The sequence below is a fragment of the Condylura cristata genome, unplaced genomic scaffold (assembly GCF_000260355.1).
Source record: "Condylura cristata isolate star-nosed mole 26May11 unplaced genomic scaffold, ConCri1.0 scaffold00030, whole genome shotgun sequence".
NCBI lineage: Eukaryota > Metazoa > Chordata > Mammalia > Eulipotyphla > Talpidae > Condylura > Condylura cristata.
The window spans coordinates 12,621,434-12,648,331 of record NW_004567131.1 but is presented as its reverse complement, the minus strand read 5'-3'; the positions used below and the strand labels follow the sequence as shown (position 1 = coordinate 12,648,331).

Below are 26,898 nucleotides of genomic sequence, written 5' to 3'. Positions count from 1 at the left end.
ATCAACTCAAGAGTGATGATAAAAAAGAGAAACAACCAGAGAGGCACACAATTTTTTTTTTAAAGGATTTTTATACTATATTAAAAAACCACAAAATAAAAAAGGGATCAATCAACATATATCTTAGAAGTCTTTCCAAGAATCTCTGTACCCAACAGCCACGCTTTTTCTTCTTTGCTCAGCTTGCAGTTCATTTAAGGATCACGGGAGGTGACTTGTGTTCTGGGTCTTAAAATCAAACTTGTTCTGCCAAATCCAAGACCCTGAATTTATCCAAATTGTAGAAACATGCTTTTACCACCCGTCCACCAAAATACCTTCCATTCAGATCAACAACAGCTAAAAGGCAAACAAAAAGATAGTAAATATAGTTATTCTGTTTTAATTATAATACTTAAGGACCACAAATTCAACTTTTTTTCCTCTATATTTAGCTGTTATGACTTACCTTTAATTGCTGATTCAACCCTCTCAAATTCTAAAAATATTCGTACTGCTTCATCATCAGGGGCACCAGGAATCTGGAAAAAAATGAAAGAATAGGGAAAGTTATCATCTGCGATAGCAATGAATGAGTTTATCAAAGCAAGCATTCCATTTACCATCATACACAAGTAGTCAAATACCCAAGAAATAAGTATAATTCATTTGCCACCACAAATTTGTCAGAGGTCTGTTTTTGACAGCACTGTGTTAGGGACCAGGAATACACAACCAAGCAAGGCAGTCCTTCAGCAGCCCTTTGTGACTGACATGTAAACAAATAATCATGCAGAATTATGTGGTTACCATACAGCAACATGATATACAGAAGAAAAGCCAAAGTGCAAGTAGTTTAAGATAAACCTTGTATTTGGTCTCTCATATTATACGGCCCCATTCAATGTGGATAAGCATGTCTGCAGCTTATTCCCAACACTGCCAACCAATCACTGTGCAGCCTTCCTCGGTCTCCCAGAAGCTGTGACCTAATCTGAATACCTTCTTAATCCTATTCAAATCCTATCCACTCATTTCAAAGCTCAGGTCACACTTGCTACTGCTCACCCAGTTTTCACTTTTTCTTTTGTTGATCTAAGCCTTTCTCAAACCCAGTACTTTAAGTCAATACTGTTCAGTCTAGTAACTGAATATCCTCTGTTTTTTACTGTTAAGCTTTTTTTTTTGTTCTCTTCACTAAAACAGAGACATTTCCTGTATCCCAACTGCTATTTATGTATGTTGAGTATGTGGGAAGCATTAAATACACACTTGCCAAATAAATGAAACCAAAGGCTTCTGAAAAACTAAATTATTGAGAACTCTAAATTATTGAGCACTAAATTAAACCTCAATCATAAAATGGAATATATTTGTTTAACCAAATACATCTACATATTTAAAATAGCTTTGAATGAGTGACAGAAATACAACTACTCAACATGTGTCATCTTCTGCAATAGGGCAATATGTAACTTACAGCATGCCCTGTCTCTGTAGAAAACGTATGTAATCTGTTAATTACAACTTGGGTTTATAAACATTAAAAGAAAACCTCTTACTTCAAATATCACACATTTTCCAACTTTGCCATATTTTTCACATTCTTCCTTGGTTTCAACTTCCAAATCTTCATCTACTTCTCCTGCACCAACCATGTTCTAAAAACAAAAATAAATAAATTCAAGTATCAAGTACAAATACTGAAATTACTTTACTTCACAATAGCAAATGTTCTTAATCATATGTGACACAATGAAAATCTTCATATCCCCACAGTAGCTAAAAGTTGGTATTGTTTCAAAAAACAGGAAAAAACAGATACTCAGTTTTGTATATATAAGAGGATCAAGCATTAAAGCATGTAAGTTAAGCTACATTTATGGTAATTTCAAATATTTTATAGTAATTACTCACAGTAGTCTTCAGTACTACATTCAATAGTAAAATTTTAATCACAAAGACCTTCAACAGTAAAAACAATACTGGGAGGAGGGCAGAGAAATGGAGGTAGCAAACTCAAGACAAAGCTACAGCAACCAAAACAGTATGGTATTGTAATAAAAATAGACACACCAATCAACAGAACAGAGAGCTCAGAAAAAAACTTAAATGCATATGAACAACTCATGACAAAAAGCCAAGCACATACAGAGAATAAAAGTCTATTTAATAAATGGTGCTGAGAAAACTGGGCAACTACATGCAAAAGGACAGGAGATACTACTTCATACCATATGCAAAAATTAATTCAAAATGGATTAAAGATTTGAATATAAAACTTGAAATCACAAAATATCTGGAAGGAAATAGGTGCTATATAAGCTTTTTTACATTAGCCTGCACAACATCTTTGTGGACTTCTCTACAATGCACACCAATCAAAAACAAAAGGAACAACACAAAACTAAAAAATTTCCACACAAAATGAAGGAAATCTTTGTTAAAAAATAAAAAGACAACCATGTGAATGGGAGGCTTTTGCAAATCATGTATCAGACACAAGGGTTTGTTAAAAGTCAAAGTATATGAATTCATACAACTGAACAACAAAACAAGCTGCTTCAAAAATGGGCAGAGGATCTTAATAGATATTTCATCAAAGACAATTGTGACAAAACACTAAGAAAAGATGTTTTTTGCTTATCATTAGGAAAAAGCAAAAACCAAAGCCACATGAACTATCATCTCGTACCTGTTACAAAGATTATTTAAAAAGTAAGAAAGCAACAAGTGTTGGGAAGGATGGGGAGAAAAGAGAACCATTAATACACTGCTGGTGGGAACATAAATTGGCACAGTCACTATGGAAATCAGTATGGAGGTTCCTCAAGAAAACTGGAAACTACATGATCCAGCAACTCCTAGTGTTTATCCAAAGAATACAAAGATCACTAACGTGAAAGGATATAACTCTATGTTACTCACAACTGCACAGAAATAATCTAAAAGCCCATGGACAGAAGAATGGATAAAGATGCAGCATGTATAAAAAGCTGTATAACTCAACTATAAAAACAATGAAGTCACCCTATTTGCAGTAACAAAGATGGAACTTGAAGAGATTAAAATAAGACAGAGAAAGACAAATTCTACATGGTTTCATTCGTATGTGGAAGATAAAGAATCTAAGCAAACAACATAAGGAAGGTAATTAGATTTTGACGACAGAACGGTGGCAACTAGAGGGCAAAAAGGGTGGAAGTAGGCTGAACCAATAGAAGGATTCAGTTAATGGTGGTGAATGAAAACTGAACCTCTGGTGACAGATATGGAGTGGTATATACAGATGGCAGAGTGAGAAGCTGAACACCTGAAATATATACACTGTTGTAAATCAATGTCACCTGAAAAAAAAAATCAAATCGGGAAACAGGTTTCTTCCTTTTGTTTCTTACCCTTAGTAGGACCACTTTAGTAGGACACTTAAGTATTTCAGTTAATGGATTTGAATCTGACTTCTTGGATGCATCTGCAGGAAAATGTATCATCAGATTTAGATGCCTCAGAGCACTGAAAAGAAGTGTGAATCTAAGCTACAATAATTTCAGTAACAATCCCTATTATAGCTGATTCTTGAATCACATGCACTGAAACTGAATGAAACCACTTAAATGAGGATATTTTTAACAAGAGTCAAATTTTTTTTTTTGAGATTTAGCATGATTTTAAAAAACTCAAACTGCATGGACTAGAAATACTGAAAAACTTAGATAATCACAAATGCATAAGATATGTAGATACTCATCTCTTCTACTGTTTACTAACATTAAAAATTAACACAAATCTAATGACTACAATACCATACAAGCCACAGAAATTTCAGTATATAGGCTACATTACTGTGAAGCCATCTCAACAATTAACAGGAGGCTACCATAAAGCAATCATATTACTACTTCATTATCAATGCATAAATGGTTAAACTTCTTAATAAATACAAATTCCCTTTTTACATTATCTTTTCATTTTTGATATCCAGTGTTGGTAACAGATATACAAACCACTACCTATAGTGGTTTGTGTCATATGACAATATTTATGAAGGCACTGACAGATGATTCATCTCGAAAATAAAATGTAAACTTACAGTATAGATAAAATACAGTAAAATACTGTAAATACATTCTCTTCCTTATTGTTTCATTATTCTGTGTAACCCTTACGATTGTTTTAAGTAAATCTTTATTTATTGCAAGCTACAGCATATAAAACATGTAGCATATAAAATATGTTAATCACATGTTTATGTTGTTGGTAAGGCTTCCAGTTAATGGCAGGTTATTTATAGTAAAGTTTTTCACAAAGTTATACATGGATTTTCAGACTGCAAAGGGGTTGGTGCCCCTCCAAGTTGTTCAATAATTTACAACCTGGTGTCACCTTTAGCATCTAGTCAATTACTCTATGAGAAAACTGCAGCCTTATCTGTGATGAAAGCATCTGATTTGCTGTGATATAGTTTTTACCAGCAACTTCTGGAAGGTTTTGCTTCCATGATTACTTGCAAAATTTACTTAGTTCCCTTGCTAAAGGGCTTACAGAGTATAATGATCACAACTGGTAGAGGTGAGTGCCTTGGCTTGAGCAGTGGCCAAGTTCACTACCCAGTAGTAAGCAGTTAATTAGACTGCCATTGATTAACTTCAGCTATTCCAACAAACAGGGCAATTACTTGTTTTTGCTACTAGCCTGTCAGGCCAGCTGCTTTCTAAAGCTGTACATTGACACAGCTGCCAGAAAAGTTTGTTGTTTCTTTGGAAAAAGGAGTAAAGCCAAAGGTGACTCAAAATGGACTAGTCTCCTCATAAAATGCTAAGATACATTTGATTCATTTCAACATGCTCTCACCACAGAACAGGGATTATAATAACCAAATAAGCACAAAACACCAACTATGCATCTTAGAAAATAAATTACAAATTAGTATTACATTTCACAAAGCAATCAATAAATAAGAAAATTAAAAAATACAATGATACCTGGAAACCCTGGTCGTGGGGGAGACCCACCTTTCTCAGTGGCGTCGCCCACAATAATCTTGCCTCCTCTCTTGCTTGTCTTTTCTACTGACAATGCTGTGCTCAGCCCTTGCTCATGCTTCCCAAGACCCTGGCCTTCCCGGAAGCCGTATTTCTGCATGATTTTATGCGCAACTGTGCCACTGGGAAGAGTAAAGAGAGAAAGATACCTTTGTACTTGAAGTTATCAGCAAGAGCATCAACTGAGTTTTGCACCCCAACACTCTCCTACTGGAAAGGAGTGTAAATTCCGCAAGGACTCCATGAAGTCAGATATAATTAACAGTCTAATTGGACAGAAGTAATTAGAATGAAAGAAATAGAAAAATCTAAAGAAATCCTGGATATACTAAGGCTACCTCTGAGGTAGAGAAACAACAAAATCTCCCCAGTATCCCTGTTGGAAAACAATAGACCTCTGTGTTCCAGTGTCTGCAATGCTATACTGCTTACAACCACATTTTAAAGTGTTTGTTCCCCCCCCCAAAAAAAGTTTCATATAATGAAAATGATTGCATTCCCCTAGTTTCCAAAGATTTTATAAATGAATGAACTGCTAAAGGTCATCTATTTAACAGGTTAAGAAACTGAGGCCCAGATTAGCTGGTTAGCGTAAGAAGGACAAGGAACAAAATACAACAGTGTATTTTGAAATTATTTCTGTATGTGATAATGGTGGAAATGAAACTAGAACCTGTAACTCTTGATTCTTAGTCCAACATTCTTTCTTTAATACCATGATGATTTTCAAAGTGGAGAATGCTCACAGGTTTCGAGAGTGCCTCCCAGTGACCACTGTTACATAAGGCTCACACAACAAAACTTTAAATTTTTGCTTAAATGGAGATTTAGCAAAATATTAATTTTTATCATTACTAAGAACAAAAAAAGCTTCTATCTGTCCACCCTCTAGCAATCCTCTTGGGCAGATGATAGAAATGTGATGACTGAAATGTTCTTTCTGCATTGCCTATTATGGTAGCTGCCAACCTTTGTAATTATTAAGTATCTGAGATTAGCATGACTGAGAAACTACACGTATTCATTTAAAATTAATTTAATAACCACCATGGCTAGTAGTGCAGTGCAGGTCTAACAGACTGATACCAAGGTCAGAAACTCAAAATTCCCTTATACTATATAAATCCCAGCACCTATCCCAGGGCTCTAAGACCAATGCATATGCACACATGTAAGGGCAGATCGGTGTGATTATTATACTCTTGGCATTTCTTTTAAAGGACACACCATAATAAATATCTTAGAAAAATGCTGTTGCTTTTCATAGCCCCTTGTAGCATCAGAGGGATACAGTAAACATGAAGTATTCTCTTAATCAAAATGAAAGCCAGATCCAATTTGGGTTAAAAAAAAATTCACTAGACTTACCTGCCAGTTAACCTTAAAACTGATTTTTATATGCCAGCAAACCAATTCCTAATTAGGGTCATGATGATTAGTTTTCAGGCTAAATGTAAAGAACCATGACCTTAAGGCAAATGACTTTTATCTAGAAGGAAAAAGTGCCAACGTGGGCCCCTTCTGGAGGCACAACTGGTTAAAGCTCAGCACTACTGAAGCTACCTGCAGCCATTGCAGCGGAGTTCTATTCCCAGCCAGGGAGGTGACCAAAGTTGTGAGGCAGACCTCTCCTGACCTACCTGCTGCTCCCTACAACAGTGTGTTTCAGTACATCTGCCCATTCTGCTCCCCACTCTGTCTCTGGTAAATCCTCTTAACCCCTCACCTATGGCCTGTACCCCCAGTTCTACATATATATATATATATATATATACATATCTTAAAATAATGAAAAGGAAATCCCACTGTTTAAAATGTTTAAAAAAAAAAGTGCCATACACCCTTTGGAAGCAGCTCAAGTCAGCTCTAATTCACATGAACTACTGTAGTTGTAAATATAATGAAAATATAACTGTTAAAGAATATAGTATTAATCACCTAAATCTTTTAAAATTTTAGCAGTGGGTTTTATATGTTTTGTACAAAACATCAATCTTGAGCACCCTCCTCATAATTGGACCTCATCAACACCTCAAGGACTTCATGTGACTGAATACATCAGTATCTCCCTAGAAATCTGGGAATACTCTCATTTTCAAACAAGCTGCATCCACTGAAAGGGCTGGAAAATCTTCATCTTTCTCACGCTTGCTTGCACTAGGAACCCTTACCCCATGTTGGCAAGGAAGGAGTTGCCTGGCCCAGTAGGAGATCTGGGTCTGTCTGGTTCCTCATATACAGGGGGAGGGATAGCAGCTTTGGAAGACTGTGAGCGAGGTCTTGAATCCTCTTCATAAGGAAAATCTCGGGGTACTGGTGAATAAAACAAAACAGGTTTAACCAAATTACCACAAAAAAAAAAAACATTCTGAACTGTATTTATACAAATCAGTTACCTTGAATAATTTAAGTAACATTTTTGATTTACCATACAGAGAAAAACAAAATCTTTACAACCTTTATTTAGATGACTTTAAAAATAACTCAAAATACTAATTCTAATTCTAGCTTTCCTCCTGATATTTATACCTCCTCACATTCCTTCCTTATATCTTACTGAAATAGTCCCTTGATAGTTTTAAATGACAAAGATTTTCCTGAATTTCTAAATTTTTTCTATATATTCCAATCAAACTCTCTTTTGATCCCCTTACATCTGTGTATCTGACATAAGACTCTTAAGTTTACGGTCTCCTGCAGGTCCTTGAAGTTAAGGACCATCTTCAGAGCAGTTGATTTCTGACTACAGCTCATATTAAGGTCAATGAGGATTCTTCATGAAGATCCAGATGCTTGGGTCCAATGCCAACAAACTGGTTTCAGCTGGAATTTATGATTTATTCAGGTACTTATGTTTTTTGAGCTACCTTCTTTGGGTCCTCCCTGATGGTACAACATGTTAAATAAGGCACCGCACTTTGAGGCTGTCTGCAGACACTGCAACAATGAGTTGGATCGCCCGCCAGGGAGGTGACTGACCTACATAGATCAGCAGACCTCTTCTGACCCGCCCACTGCTCCCCTCAGCAGTGCATTTCAGTCGATCTGCCTGTTCTGCTCTCCACTCTGTCTCTGGTGCATCCTCTCAACCTCCCACAACTATGGCCTGTCCCCCAGTCCCTGATGCATAAATAAATCTTTTTTAAAAATTCAGACATTAAAAAAAAAATTACCTTCTTTGAAACAGTACTAAAAGTACTACAGAGGATTATTCTTTGGATAGTTTAGTTATGGTTCAACTCAGAGGAGGGGAAAATGCACTAGGTAGTATTCAAAGTCTAGTTCCAACCCCAAAATTCTATAATACTGGGAAAAGAAATTATGGGAGGCCATGCTTTGGCAATGTAAGTAAGTGTAGAAAGTATGTGTGATAAGACCCAAATGCCAAAAAATTTAAATCAAGGCAGGTACTGCCACCTGCTGGAAGGTCATGAATTGAACCGCATTTATACCATGAAATACAAAATTATTAATTAAGCCATTATTTGAAGTCTAACTTCAAATACAAAATGTTGAAGAGATCAAAAGTTACTTTTAAAAAATTAATTACACAGAGTCTGGCATAAAAACTTCTCAAAGTATAAAGGATAGTGACAGTCCTGAGTACCCACAAGTTCCCTTAGGTCAGAGCCTGGAAAGGGCTTTTTCAGGCCATTTCCCTTTATACCCAGGAACCTACCTGTTTCAAGCTAATATGCCCCACAACTGTGTTAAAGATTGTACCAGAATAAAAAAGGGAAGAAGCAGGACTACGTACATTCTTTGTCTTTCTCTACAAGAGAAGTAGGAGGTGCGATGGCAGCTCCGCCCATACCTGTAAAAACATAAATCCCACTGATTAAAGGAGAGAAACGTTTCAGACCTAGACACCCAAGGACTGTGCCATCTGTTGCATCATACCTACCTCCTACCCCAAGAAAGTAAGGAAAAGTAAAAAGGCTGCTACTTCTTTCAGCTAGCATCTAAGGAATTCTAAAATTATAAATGTAAAAAACTGGCAAATCTCAGTCAAAATATTTTTCATAGCAGGCATTCAAGAGTCCCAGAGGGTATTAATAAATGAATTTTAAGACAAAAGGTGGCAACTCAGTTCCTCAAAAAACAGTAATATAACTGTTTATTGAGAACATGTAACGTACCAGGCACTATCATATACATTATCTCATTTAGGCTTAAAAAACCATTTTTCAGGTGATAAAATGATCAAAGGAGAATCAACTGGAAGAGATGAATAAACTTCAGCTACTTGTGATGGCAAAGCTTCCACTCGCAAGACATTACTCCTTCCTAGGGTGAAACCACTAGACTTAAAACACCTATTTGGGGGCCCTCCCTGGTGGCGCAGCGGTTTAAAGCACTACACTGAGAAACTAAAGCCACTTCCGCATGAGTTCGATCCCCGCCTGCCCCGGAGGCGACCACATGGCGTGGCAGACCTCTCCTGACCCGCCCGCTGCTCCCCTCAGCAGTGTACTTCGTCGATCTGCCTGTTCTGCTCCCTGCTCTGTCTCTGGTGAATCCTCTCACCCTCCGCATCTCTGGCCTGTACCCCAGTTCTGTATGAATAAATAAATAAAATCTTTAAAAAAAAAAACAAAAACAAAACACCTATTTGGTATTTGTAGCTCCTGAAGAATCTATTTTATGCTCATATTTGTTCATATTTCATTTGGTGTATACAAATGAAGCAAAATAGATTATATTTGCTTTCTGACACCAGGAGGGAAAATATGAATGGAGAACATAAGTTTTTCATTAGGTATAAGCCCTAACATATGCATTATAACTTAAGCATCAATGGAACTATCAAAATAATAAAATGTAAATTTAAAGAAACTGATTATAAAACAACACTAGATAGCATAAAGTGTTTCAGATGAAACACCTCTGAAGATGCAGCATTTGCGTAGTTATTAACAGGCTGGACTAGACCCACTTAAAGAGAAATAACCCGAACAAAAACTTCCCATATCTTCTTTTGCTATACCTATTATATTTTAACCTTGCCACTAAGATCTAAGTGATTATTCATTCTGAAAAGTAGATTAGCTTCAATAAGGTCAGTATGAAAAAACCCAAGGTGAATTCTAGAAGTTTACTACTTATCAGGTTAAACAGGAAACACCTGTTAATAGTAATACACATAATGGATATAATGTCACAACTTTTCTATTAGATAACTCCTGCTAACATTCAGAAAAAAAATAAATGTTCTTAGAATAGACCTTTTTTTACAATAAGGGTCAATCTATAAGCTGGAAAGATGAGACCAACAAATAGTCAATCATTATACTGGATTCTGAAAGAAATTAATAACAACTAAATATTTGTTGAATAACAAGATGAACGGTATAAAATGTTCAACATTAAGCCTGACACACAGAGTGTACTTGATAAATGTTAATTCTACTATTAACTGGAAAAAATGCAGTGCTCGACAGTGCTCAATATATACTAGGTATCAAAATTACTTTTATTCACACTTGCATTCAAACATTAAGAATTCTAAATAACTGTAGATTTGCTTGCTCCTTTCCAACTCAATTAGGATTTTAAAACTGATTAAACATCAGTCAGCCTTGGCTGACACTTGGGGAAGACCAGGCTTGCCAAATGGCCAGTCACAGTTACATTATAGTCATGTAAGTAGAAATATACTCCAGCATTTTAACACTATTCATATGTCTCAGGTTGGAGATCATTACATTATTAGGAAATTTTCAGGCAAATCAAGATCTGGGAGAAGAGGAACACAATGTACATTCACATGCCACCTAACATTATAGATGGGACTACAAACACGACAGTGGTCTCTACAGACATAGGCAAGGTCATACCACCTACGTCTGTATAAGCATGCTCTATGGCATTGTTGTAACAATAAAATGGTCAAAGGACCCAATTCTCAGAACGTATTCCTGTCATGCAACACTGTGGTTATATACAAAGCTTGTATTGCCTCTGTGTCTTAGATTTCTCACTCTGAAAATGGGGATAATCACAGATCTTCTCAAATTATTGTGAGGTGTAAAGGAGATCATCAATGAAAGTGCTTAGCACAGTGTCTGGATTTAATAGACAAGTAGAGGATTTAAATTTCTCTTTCAAAATCTCAATCTGTCAACCGAATCAGTCAATCAAATCAAGGAAGCGTCAACAATCAAAGCACAAAGCTAAAATAAGCAGCATTCCATTCACTCAGGAATAAATACTGCTATGTAGTGATTGCTACATTGTAATTCTGCTCACATTTTAAAGCTTTATGAAGTACCTATTTCAAATTATTGTCTCCCCATTCTCCTATGACAATGAAAAGAAACCAGTATTTCAGGAAGTTATATGATTTCCTAAGATTCAGACATGTTAGTAACAAGTATTTTGGAAAAGTGTGCCTTGACTCTAATTCAATGCATAATAGATATGCATCTGGATACAGAGAATACGTGACTGAGCTGAGAGCGTAGAAAAGCAGGTATATGTATTTTAAGGTATGTTCAAAGAATTCAATAAATAAATGTGAGAAAGGAATTAAGAAGCTTAGAAGACAATACATGTGAAAACACAATGTAAATTAAAACAGTCAGGCACTTATGAAATCCTGGCATTCCAGAAGAAAAAATTATCCAAATCAGTATCAATTGAATTATTTATAAAATTAAATATAAATTACAAATAGTACAATTGCATCATATTTGAACATAAGGTTTCTATTCACGCCTTACTTCTTTTTCTCCTTTCTCGTTCATAATCTTCATCTTCATCAGAATCTGGATCTGGTCGCCTTGAAAACCCGCTAGCTTCATGTCTGTCTTTACGCCTCCTGAAATAACAGAAAATTAACTATTCACGACAAACCAATTTAGAGTTATGACACCAAGGATATCACCTTGGCTTTCTCTTGGCTAAGAAATACCTAACTTGTTTGCCTTTATATTAAGCTGATTGTTTGGGGGGAGAGGATTACAAAAAACAGTTAAAACTCTAAAATAACAAAGTATGAGAAAAATCCAAAAAGTATAGTAAGCAAATGTAATAGGTACACAAGTGTAAGAGCAAGGAAAGGTTCTTCTAATTTTTTATCTTTTACAACTTTAAAACCTATCTAAGTAATAGCAGCAAAGTAATTTGCTTCTTTAGAACATGCCTCAACTTCATGAAATGATTCAATAAGTGAAACAGTAAATTATTTTCTAACTATTACTAAATACTTAACATATTCAAATAAAAGCTTGTTTGCTATCTTTGTAAATTCATCTAGCTCAAGACAGTAACGAATAACATTTTAAGTATTTAAATAATTAAAATTCTAACACAAACATAGCATGAGGAGGAAAAAAACTAAACTACCAATATTATTTAATGTTAGGTACCTAAATGACTTTTCTAACACTTGATCCAAAATGTAAACTTCAGGTTTCCTGCAATCACACATGAAATGGTTTGTGTCCATACTGGAAATATAACTATTAAAAAAATAACTTGTATCCTTCTGCTAATTGCTCAGATCAACCATGACAACTAACTTCAGTCTTAAGATAACACTACAGTTGATTAATATTCTAATAAGTGTTTCAAACAACATATTCCCAAATCCAAATGAAGACATACTTTTCTCTCTCTTCTATTTCTTTTTGTCTTTCCAGCTCCCGCTGTCTCTGTCGCTCCTCTCTTTGGCGCTTCACTACTTTCTCATAATCATTAGGAAACATAGGATCATATTCATCAGCTAAGGGAATCAAAACTTCTCCTGCAGAAAATCCACTGGGAACAGGATCCTGTGGAAGGTAAAAAGGCCAAAGTAAATGTTACTCTCATGTTTTAGAATTCTACTCACAGAATTAAGGTCAAAGAATGCAAGGGTTAAAAGGGGTCTTGCAGATAGTAGTCATGTGCCCCCTTCCTGTTTTGTAGATGAGGATACAAATACCCAAAAGGTTTACTTGTTGCACAAGGCTACAAACCTACATAGGCTGGAGCAGTACCATGACAAAGAATTTCACCTCTTAGTTCAACATCACATATTTTCCTGGAATTCCAGCAATACATTTGATTATTTATAGTAAGCATGGACTATATAAAAATTATATAAAAAGAAAACAAAAACAGGTCATGAACAATACAATCATTCTTGCTGTCATTTAAAGGAATATCTTTACATTCTGAATACATGGAGATATACTATATTGAGCCGAAAGGGAAGGGGAAAGAAAAAGAAAAAACCTTTTGGGCTTCTAGAAACCCTCTGGTATACACAGCCCTTCCCAGAAACTACATTTCAGGCTCTTCCAAAGTTGGATGCTAGTACCCTTCTCACTGTCATCAATTTTCACAAACAAGAGATAGCCTTAACAAAGAAATGAGAAAAATAAAAGGCAGACAGAGCACAAACTACTGGAAGATATGAGATTAGAAATGATGATATCAAGTTAAGTTGGCTGTTCATCTATACATGGTGATAAGCCTTGATTCACTGCATGAGCTAACTTTTCTAAACTTCCACAATTTTTTTCTTTTTCTCTTTTCCACTTTGTTTTCTTGGTTGTGAGATAGTAAGTCTCTTCCTGGTTCCTGGCCTTAAGCTCCTGAAATCCTAGGAGCACTAGGAACATCTCCGTTCTAATATTTATCTTTGACACTGTCCCTGCCAGAAGCTTTTCTAAAATTCTTATGATTTCCTAAATGATAAAGAGCACTAAAAATCATCTTTTGTTCTCTTGAGAAGATTCTGGGTAGTTTTCTAGATGGACACTCAGTAGGGGTTGGTCACCAGGAAGACAAAGTAACGAGTAAGGTTTCAGTCCTTACTGTTCCCCACTTTTCTAGAAAAGGGAGAAGGGCTGGAAATAAGCGTTAATACACCAACTTTATGTGAGGGAATCTCCTTAAAAATCCCAAGGGCAAGGGGCTTTGGATTGCTTCCAAGTTAGCAAATACACCCATAAACTCAGAAAGTGACACATCCCAAATCTACAGGGATTGCAGCTCTTACACTGGGACCTATTATGTAAACCACTGTGACCTTACTGTTTATTTGAATACTATTTGCAGAAGCACACACATAATGACAGGTGTAATTTTAACACTAGGTCAAGTTAAATTCATTTGTCTTTCATTATGCATAGTTCTAACTATGATTTTTAGTTATTCTTTTCCAGATCTGCATTTTTTTCTCACTTACTCAGAGCTACCATGTCCCATTTATTTCTTAGTATATGTAAAATCACTGGGACCATAAAAGCTAAAAGTTAAGAGTTTTCGTTTAACTCCTTTCAAATATTAGTCCAACTAAAAACAGTTAAATGCTTACATACTTCATGACAAGTAAAACTGTAAACCACTCATATATCCAGCCTTAAGTGAATTGAAGCATAGCAGAATCATACAAAGCAGTAGTATGAAATCATTAACATGATCAGGGGGCTCTATATTTTGTGACACATTTGGAAAGGCACAATATATTAAGTGAGAAAAGCAGGTTAGTGAAGAGAGGAGAGGAGACACAGAATGGAGAGCTATTATAAAATACAAAGTTTCTAATGTGAAAGATAGAAAAGGACATTTGTTTTTCATTTAGCATAGTTTCAGTTTCTGATTTTTCTGTATGAATGTTTTAAACTGGATAAAACAAAAGTGAAAATTAAATTGAAAATGGTATTGTTTAGATTGTAAGGGCCACTGAAGACAGTATGTATTCAAAGTGACACCCATTTCAAGTAAGAAAGCAGAATAGCTTGCAGAGGATTGGGTGGGGCTCACCTTGAGGCCGGCTGCTACATGTGGCGGGGTGTCCACAATCTGCCGGTCATCTGAAGAACCACCTCTCTTGAGGTCAATTACTGGGGCAAGGACTGTACTTTGTTTTGTCCTCTGGCTCTAAAATCATTAGAAAACAAGAAAGGCATACCAAGGTTTCAGATTAAAATTTATACTATTTGCAACAAAGTTGTCTGCTTTGTGGTTACTGTAACAAAACCTTCAGGTTATGAGAAAATTGTAACTTTGAACAACTTTTGCTCCTATATTTATCATAACTATATACTAGTTTTTTTAGTTTAAAAAAATCTCACAAATTTCCTTCATTTTTAAATAAAAGGTTCAAAATAAGCTTGGTTATTTAAAAAATTTTTTTCATGAGAAATAACTAAGACAAATCTTTCCTTGACCACAGGAGAATAGACTATGGTATGATACTTTGACTTGTGTGTCTCTTTCACAAGGAGTAGGTATGTTTTTATCTCCTGGGCAAAGGATATTTAAGGATTAGGGATTTTTTTCCTTCCATTAGGGTATAAAATTTACCTAACTCCTTTAATTATGACCCTATAGAAAGCAACTTTTAAGAGAGAACAATGATCTCATACCATCAAACACTGTAAATATTTCACTGTGTTGCTTTAACCCTTCACCTGTATTTCTTGAACCATTTTAAAGCTGGAAATTCCACAACCCTTTATTCTTAATATCTTAAAACTTCAGCCATTCTCTAACAGAACCACAATTTAATATTATCACACCTTACAGAAACAGTAATTCCTCTGTATCATTTCTTACCAAATTCATATTCAGATTTTCCAAGCTGTCCCCCAAAATGTCATTTGAAAAGCTGTTTATCGGTTTTTGTTTTATTGGGGGGGGGGGGGAGCGGCGCACAGGAACCTACAGAAGTTCCCACAATGACTTTGGTCTTTAAATCTCTTTATTTAGGAAAAGCCACCCCACCCCCACCACTGTCATCCCTTTTCCCTCTGACACTTTTGATAAAATGCTGCATATTCTTGATCTGATAACTTCCTTGGTGGTCTAGTTTCACTTACTATTCCGTGCCCTGTAATTCCTGTAAGTTAAATTAAAGGCTAGGTTAGATCAGGGTGATGCTTTTTGGCAAAAGCAAGGTGATGTGCTTATTCTGCATTTTCCCAGCAGGCATGTAAGTCAAGCTGTCTATTTAATAATGTTAAACTCAATCACACGGGTGTGGTGGTGACCATTGGATCTTCTGTTGCACAGGCTTAAATTCTCTCTTTTGCAATTTATAGTCTTATAAATTTTCATTGTTACCACTACAAAAAGCTCAAAATTAGCCATCACCTCAATTGAATTTAAGAATTAATAAATTTAACCAAACAAAATATAATCAAATATGCAACTCATACAGCTACTATCAAAGTTTATAAAACAATGGCAAAGGGGAAATTACCAAAATAATATTTCCTATTATTTTTTAAAATTCAGTAGTCATTTTAAAAATAGAGATAAAAATGAGACTAACTCTTTCTTCAGCTGTAGTTAAATTTTTCTCTATCAAATACCTTTACAGATGTGGTTAGGGTCAACTTAGTGCTCTACATAATTAGTTAATTAAACAGCCTAAAGGTTGCTTCCCTTCAGAAGTCAGAATACCATAGTCTTGAGTATTGCTGTACTCAAATCATTTCATTATGTTCATAAGAACAGAAACAATGCCAGCCTACATTCTCAAAATGATGCTATTTAAGGAAACCTACTTTTGCTATGTCATCTTGTTTAAAGTTACATGTCCAAGAACCTACTGACAATGTTAACTTAGAATTTACTGCACTAATCCTAAATGTCAATCTTAAAACATGTTAGAAAGTTAACAGAAATAATTTCAAATGCTTATTTAAATCTTCAAAATCTCAAGAGATTTGCTTGTAGCTGAAACAAATATGAAGTAAAACAAAAATAAGCATAAATAAAAGACAGAAGCAGATATTGAAGATGTATGTGTTAAACTTTAACTAAGCCCAGCATTCCTTGCTAGACATCATCTAACTACTTTTCATGTGAATAAATAATTATGGAAATTAGTATGTAATCTACCAATATTTGACTTATAAAAAATATTTTTGGATGGCCCTCCCTGGTGGCACAGCGGGTAAAAACACTGCACTGAGAAGCTAGAGCCACTTCCGCATGAGTTCGATTCACGCCTGCCCCGGAAGTGATGACCACATGGTGCGGCAGACCTCTCCTGACCTGCCTGCTGCTCCCCTCAGCAGTGTACTTCGTCAATCTGCCTGTTCTGCTCCCCACTTTGTCCCTCCGCATCTCTGGCCTATACCCCAGTTCTGTATGCACAAATAAATAAATCTTTAAAAAGAAATATTTTTGGAAGAATCAACTTTTTTAGTTGTATTTTGTAGGAACTGCTTTTAACACACCGTTATAAATGTGCACTGGTCAAGCAGGAACACACTGGGCAGAAAGGAACAAATTATTTAATGGTTAAAAAATTGGCTGCACATAACCAATGAAAATGGTAATTTTTAAACTGCTAACAAGAAGTATTCCAAACAATTTTAAATGTGTCTCCCATATACTGACTTTTGACTTTCTATTTTTAATATCTTCCACTGAATTAACAATGTCCACAAATTGAGTTAAGTATTGTTTGTCTGAACCAGTCATTTTACAAGAGGACTAGCTAGGCATTCAAAAGCAAATACATGAAAATATTATTGGTAGATTACAAAAACTAATTTGTGCACCTTATTATATGTAAAGCAAAAATTACATGATACAAAGATTAAAATATTCAAATTTTAAAAAGCTAAATTAAAAGGAAGAAGCCTTGTTTTGTTAATCTTCCATGTGGGGCATCAAAAAATTTAAATCTGTTGATAAATTTAAAAAAGATAAAAATCCCAATCAATAGAACTGACAGAACAAATTTAAGTTTTAAGACAATGTTGTTTTATCTGCAGGTATCCTAATCCTAAAGACCTTCTATAGATCAGTCAAATGAGCTTCTAGGTTTCTGGTAATGTAGTAAAGAACAAAGGACAAAGAATTAGAACTGTAAAAAAAAATTATGGAAAAATTTAAACATAAAATTAAGGATTACTGAATTTTTGAATCTCCAGTTTCAACAACTATAAAACTTATGGCCAGTTTGTTTCATGTATATTCCTATTTCCCCCAAACCAAACTGGATTATTTTAAAGTAAGACCTAGAAATAGAATTATTTTATCAGCAAATATTTTTGTACCTATCTCTAAACAGTTTTTCTACACCTCTTTTTTCATAATTGCCTCCAACCCCCAAAGAACCTAATACATTTTTCCCACTCATGAAACTTTAATTCCACAGATATACCATCTGTTTATATGCTCTATATATATACCTGTGACTTCTACACCAAAAAATGCTCCCCACAACCAGTATTTATTTCACTTAGAGACATGCAGCCTTCACTAGGGATGCACTCTAAAAAACTTAAGGACCCTTCGAATAATAAGCAAACACCACCTTATTCCTAAAAATACTTGAGAGTAAGCTTTTAATATCAAATATCAAAACTAATTTTTAATCTTCTACATATGGTTATAATAAAGGTGCTGCTAATAATTCAACATGTACAGGAACAAAAACAACTATCTCCATGCACCTGACACATTCACAACCAATCTGAGCCCTCAATGCATATACATTATAATAGATTGCCAATTATTGGCGGTTTTGTTCATCAAAGTCCTGCTCCCAAATCATCTACAATAAGTCAGTAGAACACTCCCTAAAATGCCCAGAACCAGAACTTACCAGAACATCAGAAATACAGCTGTAGAAGCAGCATTTAAACCAAGTTTTTAGTCACTTTTCAAAATAATGAAGCTTGAAAAATACTATACAGCTGGAAGTTGAGAATATTGCTGTTCTTCATTCCAAATCCCAGAAATAGTTTTACTCACAAGAATGAATGGAAGCAAATGACCATAGTCTTTTCCTTTTCATTCTTTCTACTCAGAGCCTCTTCTGATACACAGCAGACCCCTATTTAATGATACTATTGATAATATGCTCTACAACAGAGGTGACTGTATAGCGACTATATCTTTTTTTTTTTCCCCCCTTGGGCACAAACCATTTTACTAAGTAAGTTCACTTATAAATATCAGACTAAAAATAAAAACAACCCCAGTGCCTTAAAATATAAGTCATGAATTCTCTTTTAGACCTGTTACCCATGTTAGCCTGCTAGGGTTAAGGAAATGTGTTTGGAAAGTGCTATATTTCTCCCTTAAAGGAGATGAGAATTATGACAACATTTGGGAACTCTCAGATTTTAAATAAATTGACTGAAGCAGAGTTACAAAATTTTGAGCAATGTTTTACTTTTTTAGATTTAGTTATTTATGCATACAGAACTGGGGTACAGGCTAGAGATGCAAGGGTGGTGATTTACCAGAGACAGAGTGGGGAGCAGAACAGGCCAATTGAAGAAGTATACTGCTGAGGGGAGCAGTGGGTGGGTGAGAAGAGGTCTGCCATGCCATGTGGGTAATCTCTGGGGTGGGGATCAAACTCATACTGAAGTGGCTTTAGCTTCTTAGTGCTGTATTTTAACCCAGTTGCCACCTGGGAGGGCCGCAATGTTTTATTTTTATCTTAATTTCTTAGTAGTAAAAAATACCATATATGTGATGGCTTATATTTTAAAATGGGAAACCAGGGAAATGCACTGGAAGACATGTGTACAGTGACTATATCTTAATACGAATCCAGTAATACACTGATATTAGATAATTCATTTCAAGACAGCATAACTGGAATATTTTGGCACATAAGAGTTGATATAAAACTGAGTTATACAACTAAAATATCTAGGGAATTTTATCTCTACTAATATTGAAAACATTCAATTAGTAATAAGTAACTTAAAATGGAAAAGATATAATAAACACATGTTAGGACGCATGGATATAATATAGCCAGTATTTATATATATGTGTGTGTGTGTGTGTGTATAATGTAATAGTTCATTTTTACATCATTTTGTACATTTTTTTCATCTCAATTGTAATCCCTGTGGGCTTCCCATCACCAAATCACCCATGATAGCACAGTATTTTTATACAACAAGAACAATCACCTGTATAAAACAGATGAAGACTAAAAAACAAAACATTCCTATATTTTCTTTACAAAAAAGCTGGCCCATCAGAAAAAAATTTGCAATATAAAAGAAAACAACAAACAACTATAAACCAGAGACATTCTAGGGGGTGGAGAGGAGAATAGGATCAAAACTGGGGCAGGAAGAGTACACAGGACTATGGTGATGGCACATGGGTGAATTGGTGGTGGGAATTACAACAGGGATTACAACTGAGATGAAAAAATGCACAAATGAATAAATGATTTAAAACAAATAAATTAATTAAAAAAAAAAAAAAAGCTGGATCCATGTGAAAAATGACGGCCATGCCAATAAATGTGTCATGATTAACTCAAATGTTAATAGTTATTCAAATGGCCTACCTAACTGGTTCTAGTTGAATGCAATCATAATGTGAATATTAAACTGTAAAGTGACTTATGTTTTTAAATGAAGGACTCATCATAAAGAGATTTGATTCGTTTAACTCAAACTAAATTATTCTTCATCTTAATGAGGTTCACTACTCTGCAGAATTTTGCTTTCACAGTCTGCGCTTAACTTACCTTTGCCTGAGTGAGAGCTGCTTTCTTCACCTGGAGCTGAGATTGCAATAGTTTGAAATTTTTGGACCAGCCCTCTGTTTTTGAGTCACTGGTCTCCACTCCCAGGTCATCATACAGGGACATCTTCTTTTCAGTTTAGTGCTGAAAGGCAAAGGGGGTAGGATTTAAAGAATGCAAAGCACAGATTTTAATCCTTTCCTGTTAAAATACTCAAAATCGTGTTAAGGATATTTGAAGAGCTCATGTCATTCTGAAACCTTCAGCAACAGACACCAAGACGCCTGATGTCACCAATCAGCGTTCCGTCTGGTGCATGAAATTAAATCCATATATTTATTTTAAAAATAAACCTCTAGAATTATTTTGTGAGTGACACTGTTCTGTTCTACAGCATATATCACATAAGATAGAAGTTCTAGATCCAAGAATTATTAATTACTTATATCCAAAAAAAATACAATTTGTCTGAATAGCAAAAAGGAGAAGTTTTACAAAAGCATCAATTATCAGGTCAATTTAGTACAATAAGCAACCCTCTTAAAAAGTTTAAATATCTCCCAGTGTGTGTGTGTGTGGGGGGGGGAGGAATGATGTCACAAGATGTTGTATTTTCTTCAATTATGATTGTTGAAGGGAAGAACAGAAGGTTTAGATTTTAAATACTGTGGGTTCCTCTTATTCCACTACACAGAAGTTTGTAATGTTTAATGACACTGATGACAAAGAGATCATCAACAATATACACGTAAATATTCAATACATAATACCTCTATGGAATACAAGCCAACAAGAAAAACAATACTTGCTAAAACTTAGTCTCATCAGGCCAGGCTGAGTGTTAAATGCAGTAATCTGCCATAGCTACCATTAAAGCTTAGCACTGTTCACAGACGGAGTACTGGACTTCATGTGTTGCATCTGCCCACTGTCTCAGTAGGAAGGCCCTTTCAAACCCTGTTAGTGTAGCTCCACGCCCACTCACAAATCTTTCCTGCTACCTTTAAAGAAATCAAAAATGTTTTGAGACCCACAATATGTCCCACTTCTCAAAAAAAAAAAAAAATTCTTGTTTTCAGACCCGAAGAGAAAAAAAAAAGTTTGACTGATGTCCCTAAATTGCAAATAAATACCTTTCTCAGTTAGCTTCCAAATTATAGGGGCATTCCAAGTTGTTCCCAGGCCCAGACAGCATTTTACCACAGAAAAGTATCATACAAAATATTGTCTAGCCTGAGATGTGTTTCAGGTAGAGAAGGTGACACAGACGAGGGAAATATTTAATCCTTCCATTTCCCTCTGACTCAGAGATGCTTATTTCTCCACCCTTCTCTGACCAGTATTCTAAGATTTGTCTAATACAACATCTTGGTTGAACTTGGGTGAGGTGACAGGGGTGGATACCAACGTTCTTTCCAGAGAGTAGCTGTCCGGATTTTGAACAGAGCACTTCTCTAGAAGCCTACAACCCACTGAACTTAAGCTGTTTTTCACAGTTTCTTCCATTCCTTAATATTTGAATCCTTAACATTTAACCTAAAATTTTTCAAAAAGCTGCTGTTTCTGAATGAAAGGGCCCCAAGGAGCACAGAAGCAGGGTGAGAAAAGCAGAGCAGGAGTAGTACTGGTGGTTGAGTGCTCTAACAACTGCCTAAACACCGAAGAATGACTGTATCAGTTGCCCTCTTGGTGAGGGCTTCTGTGAAAATTCACCTTCTCAGTTGACGGCTGTGTGGACACTTTTCTAGAGAGCACTGTACATCCAAAAGGGAAACAGCCATTCTCTTCAGTGCCACTAAAGTGAATGCTTTATTCAGAAACTTGGCACTGCCCTATCACAAGCAGCTTTCGTCACTGAGGGTTAATCAAGAAAAAGTAATGAACTCCATTTTTTAACTAAGTATGGTTGAAATACTTACAAAAACCTAGATCTAGTTTGTTGAGTTCACTGTACTATTCCCAGACAAGGTGTGTGACCCAGAGCTGAATGGGAAAGTCAGGCCTACGACACAGTCAATATTCTATTTATAAACTCTTCCCAACTCACCTTTACAGAAATTTCTGGCTTAAAAAAGACTGGCCAGAAGGAAGAGCACTTCCAGAACAGTTTCAGGGGTACAATTCTCCCAGTCTACTCAATATTCATAATTTGTAAGTATGTGTAAATCACTAAGTTTTAAATTTAATCTGAAAACAAAAACAAAAACAAAAACAAAAACAAAAACAAAAACAAAAACCAGCAACAGCAAAGAAGTGATGCTATCTGCCCAAATCAGTACTGTGGTTCTCAAAATAATTACATCACAAATGACTAAGCCATTCATCTAATCTAATGTAATCTTCAATTCATCACCAAATCAAAGCCCAGTAAACTATGGATTCATTTGATTTGTCTTTCTTCTGTAAAGTTAAGGGAAGACTAACATGGCTGTGGAAAACACACATAGAAGGAAAACTTTGTGGGAAATTACACACATAAATTAGAAAATTTGTTTGTAACTCAAACCAAACTCCATTATTACCTCTCCAAATATTTCTTCATAAAAAAACTTGAGAAAATGATCAAAGAAATTATTTACAAATATATCAGTCAACAGGATACCCAAATGCCCACTAACTTATGAAGGAGAACATAAGAAAGTTTATTCATTTGTCCATTTCCATTTTCTAAAATAGAACAGGCATTTAAAAAACATTTGCTGAAAGATTTATAGTAAAGTCTATGCATTCATTCACTGCACAGGAATGAGCAGTGAAACTAAGCAGTATTCAAGTCTGTACAATGCTAAAAAGCAGGTAAAACATTGAGGATAGGTGGTGGTGATGGGCGCACAATGTAAATGTGCTATACATTTTTAAAAGGTTAAAATGGCAAGAGGTGCATGGGCGTTAAGAGGATTCACCAGAGACAGAGTGGGCAGCAGAGCAAGCAGATTGATGAAGTACACTGCTGAGGGGAGCAGTGGGCAGCTCAGGGTAGGTCTGCCCACCATGTGGGTCACCTCCGGGGCTGGGGATTTAACTTGCACTGAAATGGCTGCGCTAGCTTGCAGTGCTGCGTCCTAACCAGTTGCACCACCAGGGAAGACCCTCTTCCACATATTTTACCACAATCAAAAAGCTAAGTGAAAAGGAGGGGAGAAAGCAACATGGAGTAAGTAAGGGAATGAGCTAACAGACTACTGTTAGTTAATACGACTACACCTCCATACCTTGAAGAGTAAACTAATAGAAATATTTTTCCAAACCATACTTTGAGTGCACTAAGAGTCCTACCACTTGAGAATCCAATACTTAACAAAGATTTCATCGTTTTATTAATAAGGTGCTAGTAAATCATACTTCCTCAGATTCGATTTCACTTCTAAACTGACAATGATTTGTTCACCATTACATTTGATTTACTTTGCTCTACAAGCTCCAGAAAGCATTAATGGGCAAAAAATCTTATGTTCATTTAAAGCTCCTAGGTTTGTTCTTAAACCCTCAAAAAATGCACTTAAAATATTAAGACACTGCTATCATCTTACCAGTACATCTGCTATTTTTGACAACACAAGTTTAAAAATCCATTTTGAACATCACAATGTTAAAGAGCTTTTGTTTTTCTCATTTTTAACTGAACCTTAAATTCACAAAATTGGATTAATTACAGCAGCAGTAAATTCCTCATCTATGCAATAAGTATGGTGTGCTTTTAAATAAATATCCTAACATTACAAGTACCAGTGAATTCATCACCCAAAACAAGAGACAGGACCTGGAACCATGCTCTCCCAATGTCACAGGGGAGCAGCAACCCCATTCTTATTCTGCTTTACTCTCTTGGTATAATTTTATTTACAAAGCATTATCACATCTGTTCCTTAAAAGGTTTGCATGTTTTCATTTTAGGGATTTTAAGCATTTATGAACATACCACGATGTATTTACTCATTATCCCGTGAAACCACTGAAATGCAGCAAGTGCATTGCTAAGACTGCCAGGGTGCACCTTAACCCAGTTAATGCTAGATGTTATTTAGATGATCTAACACATTTATTTCACTAGGTCCAGTGCCAGGAAGTAAAAATGAACACTTTCTAACATTTAGAGAAGTCATAAAAAGCCAGATCAAAACAAAAACAAACTGATTTTTGCAACTTCTTTAAAATAGCTGATAGCTGTTTACTTCTTAAAAAGAAGTTCATCTTTCATATTCATCCAACTTTTTCTTAAGGAGAAACACAATAGCTTGTGGTTCTACCAAAAGGAAGGTTGCTTTTCAAGATTCCACATAAGCTGCTGGGAAAGTAGTTTTCTAAAGCATGTGCAACTGGCAGAAAAAGAACATGGAAGAAATCTCCCAGAAGCATGCCACCTACTCATCTTTCAAGTGCATCTTTTAAGATTTTGGTAACTACTACTCCCACATATAACTAGTTAGCCTCAATTTGCTTTCCTGAAATACTTGGATCTGAGCAACTTTTACATTTATGTTGCATACTAAATTGGCACATGTCTCTTACCTACCCTAAGCCCCTTACAGACAAGAGTTGTTCTGTTGTCTTCATCTTAGTATCTCTAGCTGAGCACCAGGCTTAGAACAAGTGTTTTGTATTTTCTAAGTGTATTGGTGAATGGATGGAAAATATTAATGCACTTACTTAAACTACATTATTATGAAACACTAAGATTTGCAGATCTGTTTTTAAGGACATTATTTATTGTAAGTACAATTCTATGTGTAGGTTTGGTCAAGTTTTAATCCTAACTAATTTGAGAATAACATGGCCAACGCGTAACTGAGTCAACCAAAATACTGAGTGGATGTCTGAGTTTCCAGCTACTGTGATATCAAGTAACAGAAGGCTCGCTAAGAAAAGACTTTTAAGAAATCACTAAATAGATTTCATGTATCTTAAAGTACAAATGAAGCCTAAAAACACACCACGTGTAAACAAACAGGAACAAGGGAATTACAGAAGTGTGCATTTTGAAAGTCACAACAAAATATAAATAAAGTCATCAGCCTCATCATATTTATGGCATTTAAAAGAATTAATTAAAAATTTTCTCTAGCCCTCCACCCTGTGAAAGTTTAGTATTTCCTCCGCTATTACCAAAATACCACAGGTTAGACAGTGCACTGTAAACCGAGTCCCCAGAGTCTCTGGTAATTTAGGTGGGAAAGGTAAACAGTCGTCACTACTGACTACTATGAAAGCCGTGAAAGGTGACTCGCTGAAGGTTATTTAAAACAAGCCAGGTAAAAAGAAATCCATTTTAAATAAAACTACATTTGAAAATGCATAACCACTCTGTCCCATGATTTTCAACCTGAATCTTGCCCTTAACTAGAAAATTCCACTTTCAACCCATACTCCTGGCTCTAACACTAAATACAGTCAAGGGGTCTCCTTCCCTGACCTTACAGAGAACACACTGTCCTCTGTCCTCAAACGTTCTCTGCTTTACCTAGTTTCCAGAATGTACGACAATGCTTCACCTCTGCTACTTCTGTCCACTCAGTTACTCTGCAGGGAACCTTTCTCCCACTTGGCTCATCGAGTCCTCTGAGACTCACTTAGAAGCATCACCCCCTCCAGCAAGTCTTTCTAGCCACCCCACTCACTCCCCACCCTCTTGAGTCAACTCAGATTCGGGTTTTTATGCTTGTTTCCCGAGAGACGAAACCCCGAGAGTAGGAACAGAATCGTATTTATGTTGCATCCACTGTTCATCACATACGGACTGGACAACAGACAAAAGAAGGGCTTGGTGTTTGGACATCAGAGGCAAAAGCGCTTTACAAAGACAAGACCCAAAGTCAGGTCTTCCTTCACCGAGGTGGGTAATTCCCAATTTTTGACAAATGTCAACGTCTGCAGCCCCAGCTCCGCGGCTTCTTCCCTCTACTCTCAGGCACCAAGGGGCGCGAGTAGGCTGGGCCACAGGTGACCCAGGCCTGGAGCTGGGACTCTCGAGACCGAGCAACTTTTTCAAACCAAGGCCATCCGAAGGAAGGGAAAAACATTCTCGAGAGCAGGAGACGGAACACACGGGCAACGAGAAAACGGGAAGAGAGGATAACTCCGAGGATCTCATGATCCAAAGCAAAGAAAGGAAACTCGAAGGTTCCGGCGAGGGGCCCAGTGGGGGGCCGCCGGGAGGTGAGGGCACCAGCGACTCGGGGGGTCGGTCCCGGACCTCCTGCCCCTCGCGACGCGGCCTAAAGTCGCGGCCTCGCGTGTAGCGCCGCCCCGGGGGGGCTTCGCCCCTTTTCCCCCGCCAAGCCGACCGCTCCCGCCGCCACTTACCCGGCCCGCCCGACCGACTCTCCCCATGGGCCGCGGCGGCCGCCGAGGCGCCGCGGAGACTGCGGGCTGGGCGCGCTCGGCTTAGCCGCGAGGGCCAGACCCGCAGCCGGCGCCAAC

At 36.4% G+C, this 26,898-nt stretch overlaps 1 protein-coding gene across 2 annotated transcripts; it reads right to left on the bottom strand.

The window, feature by feature from the left end:
* Window positions 1-36: 36 nt before the first annotated feature.
* Window positions 37-26,898, bottom strand: RBM17 (RNA binding motif protein 17). Of its 2 annotated transcripts, none has more exons than XM_012731429.1 (12): window positions 26,782-26,898; window positions 20,485-20,625; window positions 14,778-14,894; window positions 12,630-12,796; window positions 11,744-11,841; window positions 8,779-8,835; window positions 7,193-7,334; window positions 4,962-5,143; window positions 3,378-3,451; window positions 1,542-1,640; window positions 449-521; window positions 37-339 (listed from the first exon to the last, which is right to left on the bottom strand). In XM_012731429.1, exons 2-12 carry the CDS (start codon window positions 20,605-20,607, stop codon window positions 236-238), a joined length of 1,236 nt encoding a protein of 411 aa, XP_012586883.1. In that variant the 5' UTR covers window positions 20,608-20,625; window positions 26,782-26,898; the 3' UTR covers window positions 37-235. The 2 variants fall into 2 exon arrangements, with proteins under 2 accessions (XP_012586883.1, XP_004691283.1); XM_004691226.2 differs by having other exon boundaries at window positions 4,992-5,143.

What these genes read in the sequence shown, in the direction of transcription:
- RBM17 (XM_012731429.1), bottom strand. Translation starts at nt 20,607, where the DNA reads ATGTCCCTGTATGATGACCTGGGAGTGGAGACCAGTGACTCAAAAACA. An exon ending in ATGTAGCAGCCGGCCTCAAG is followed by an intron (nt 12,797 to 14,777) that starts GTGAGCCCCACC and finishes TACCTTCCACAG; the next exon opens with GATCCTGTTCCCAGTGGATT. An exon ending in GAAAATGTGTGATATTTGAA is followed by an intron (nt 522 to 1,541) that starts GTAAGAGGTTTT and finishes ATTTTTTTCCAG; the next exon opens with ATTCCTGGTGCCCCTGATGA.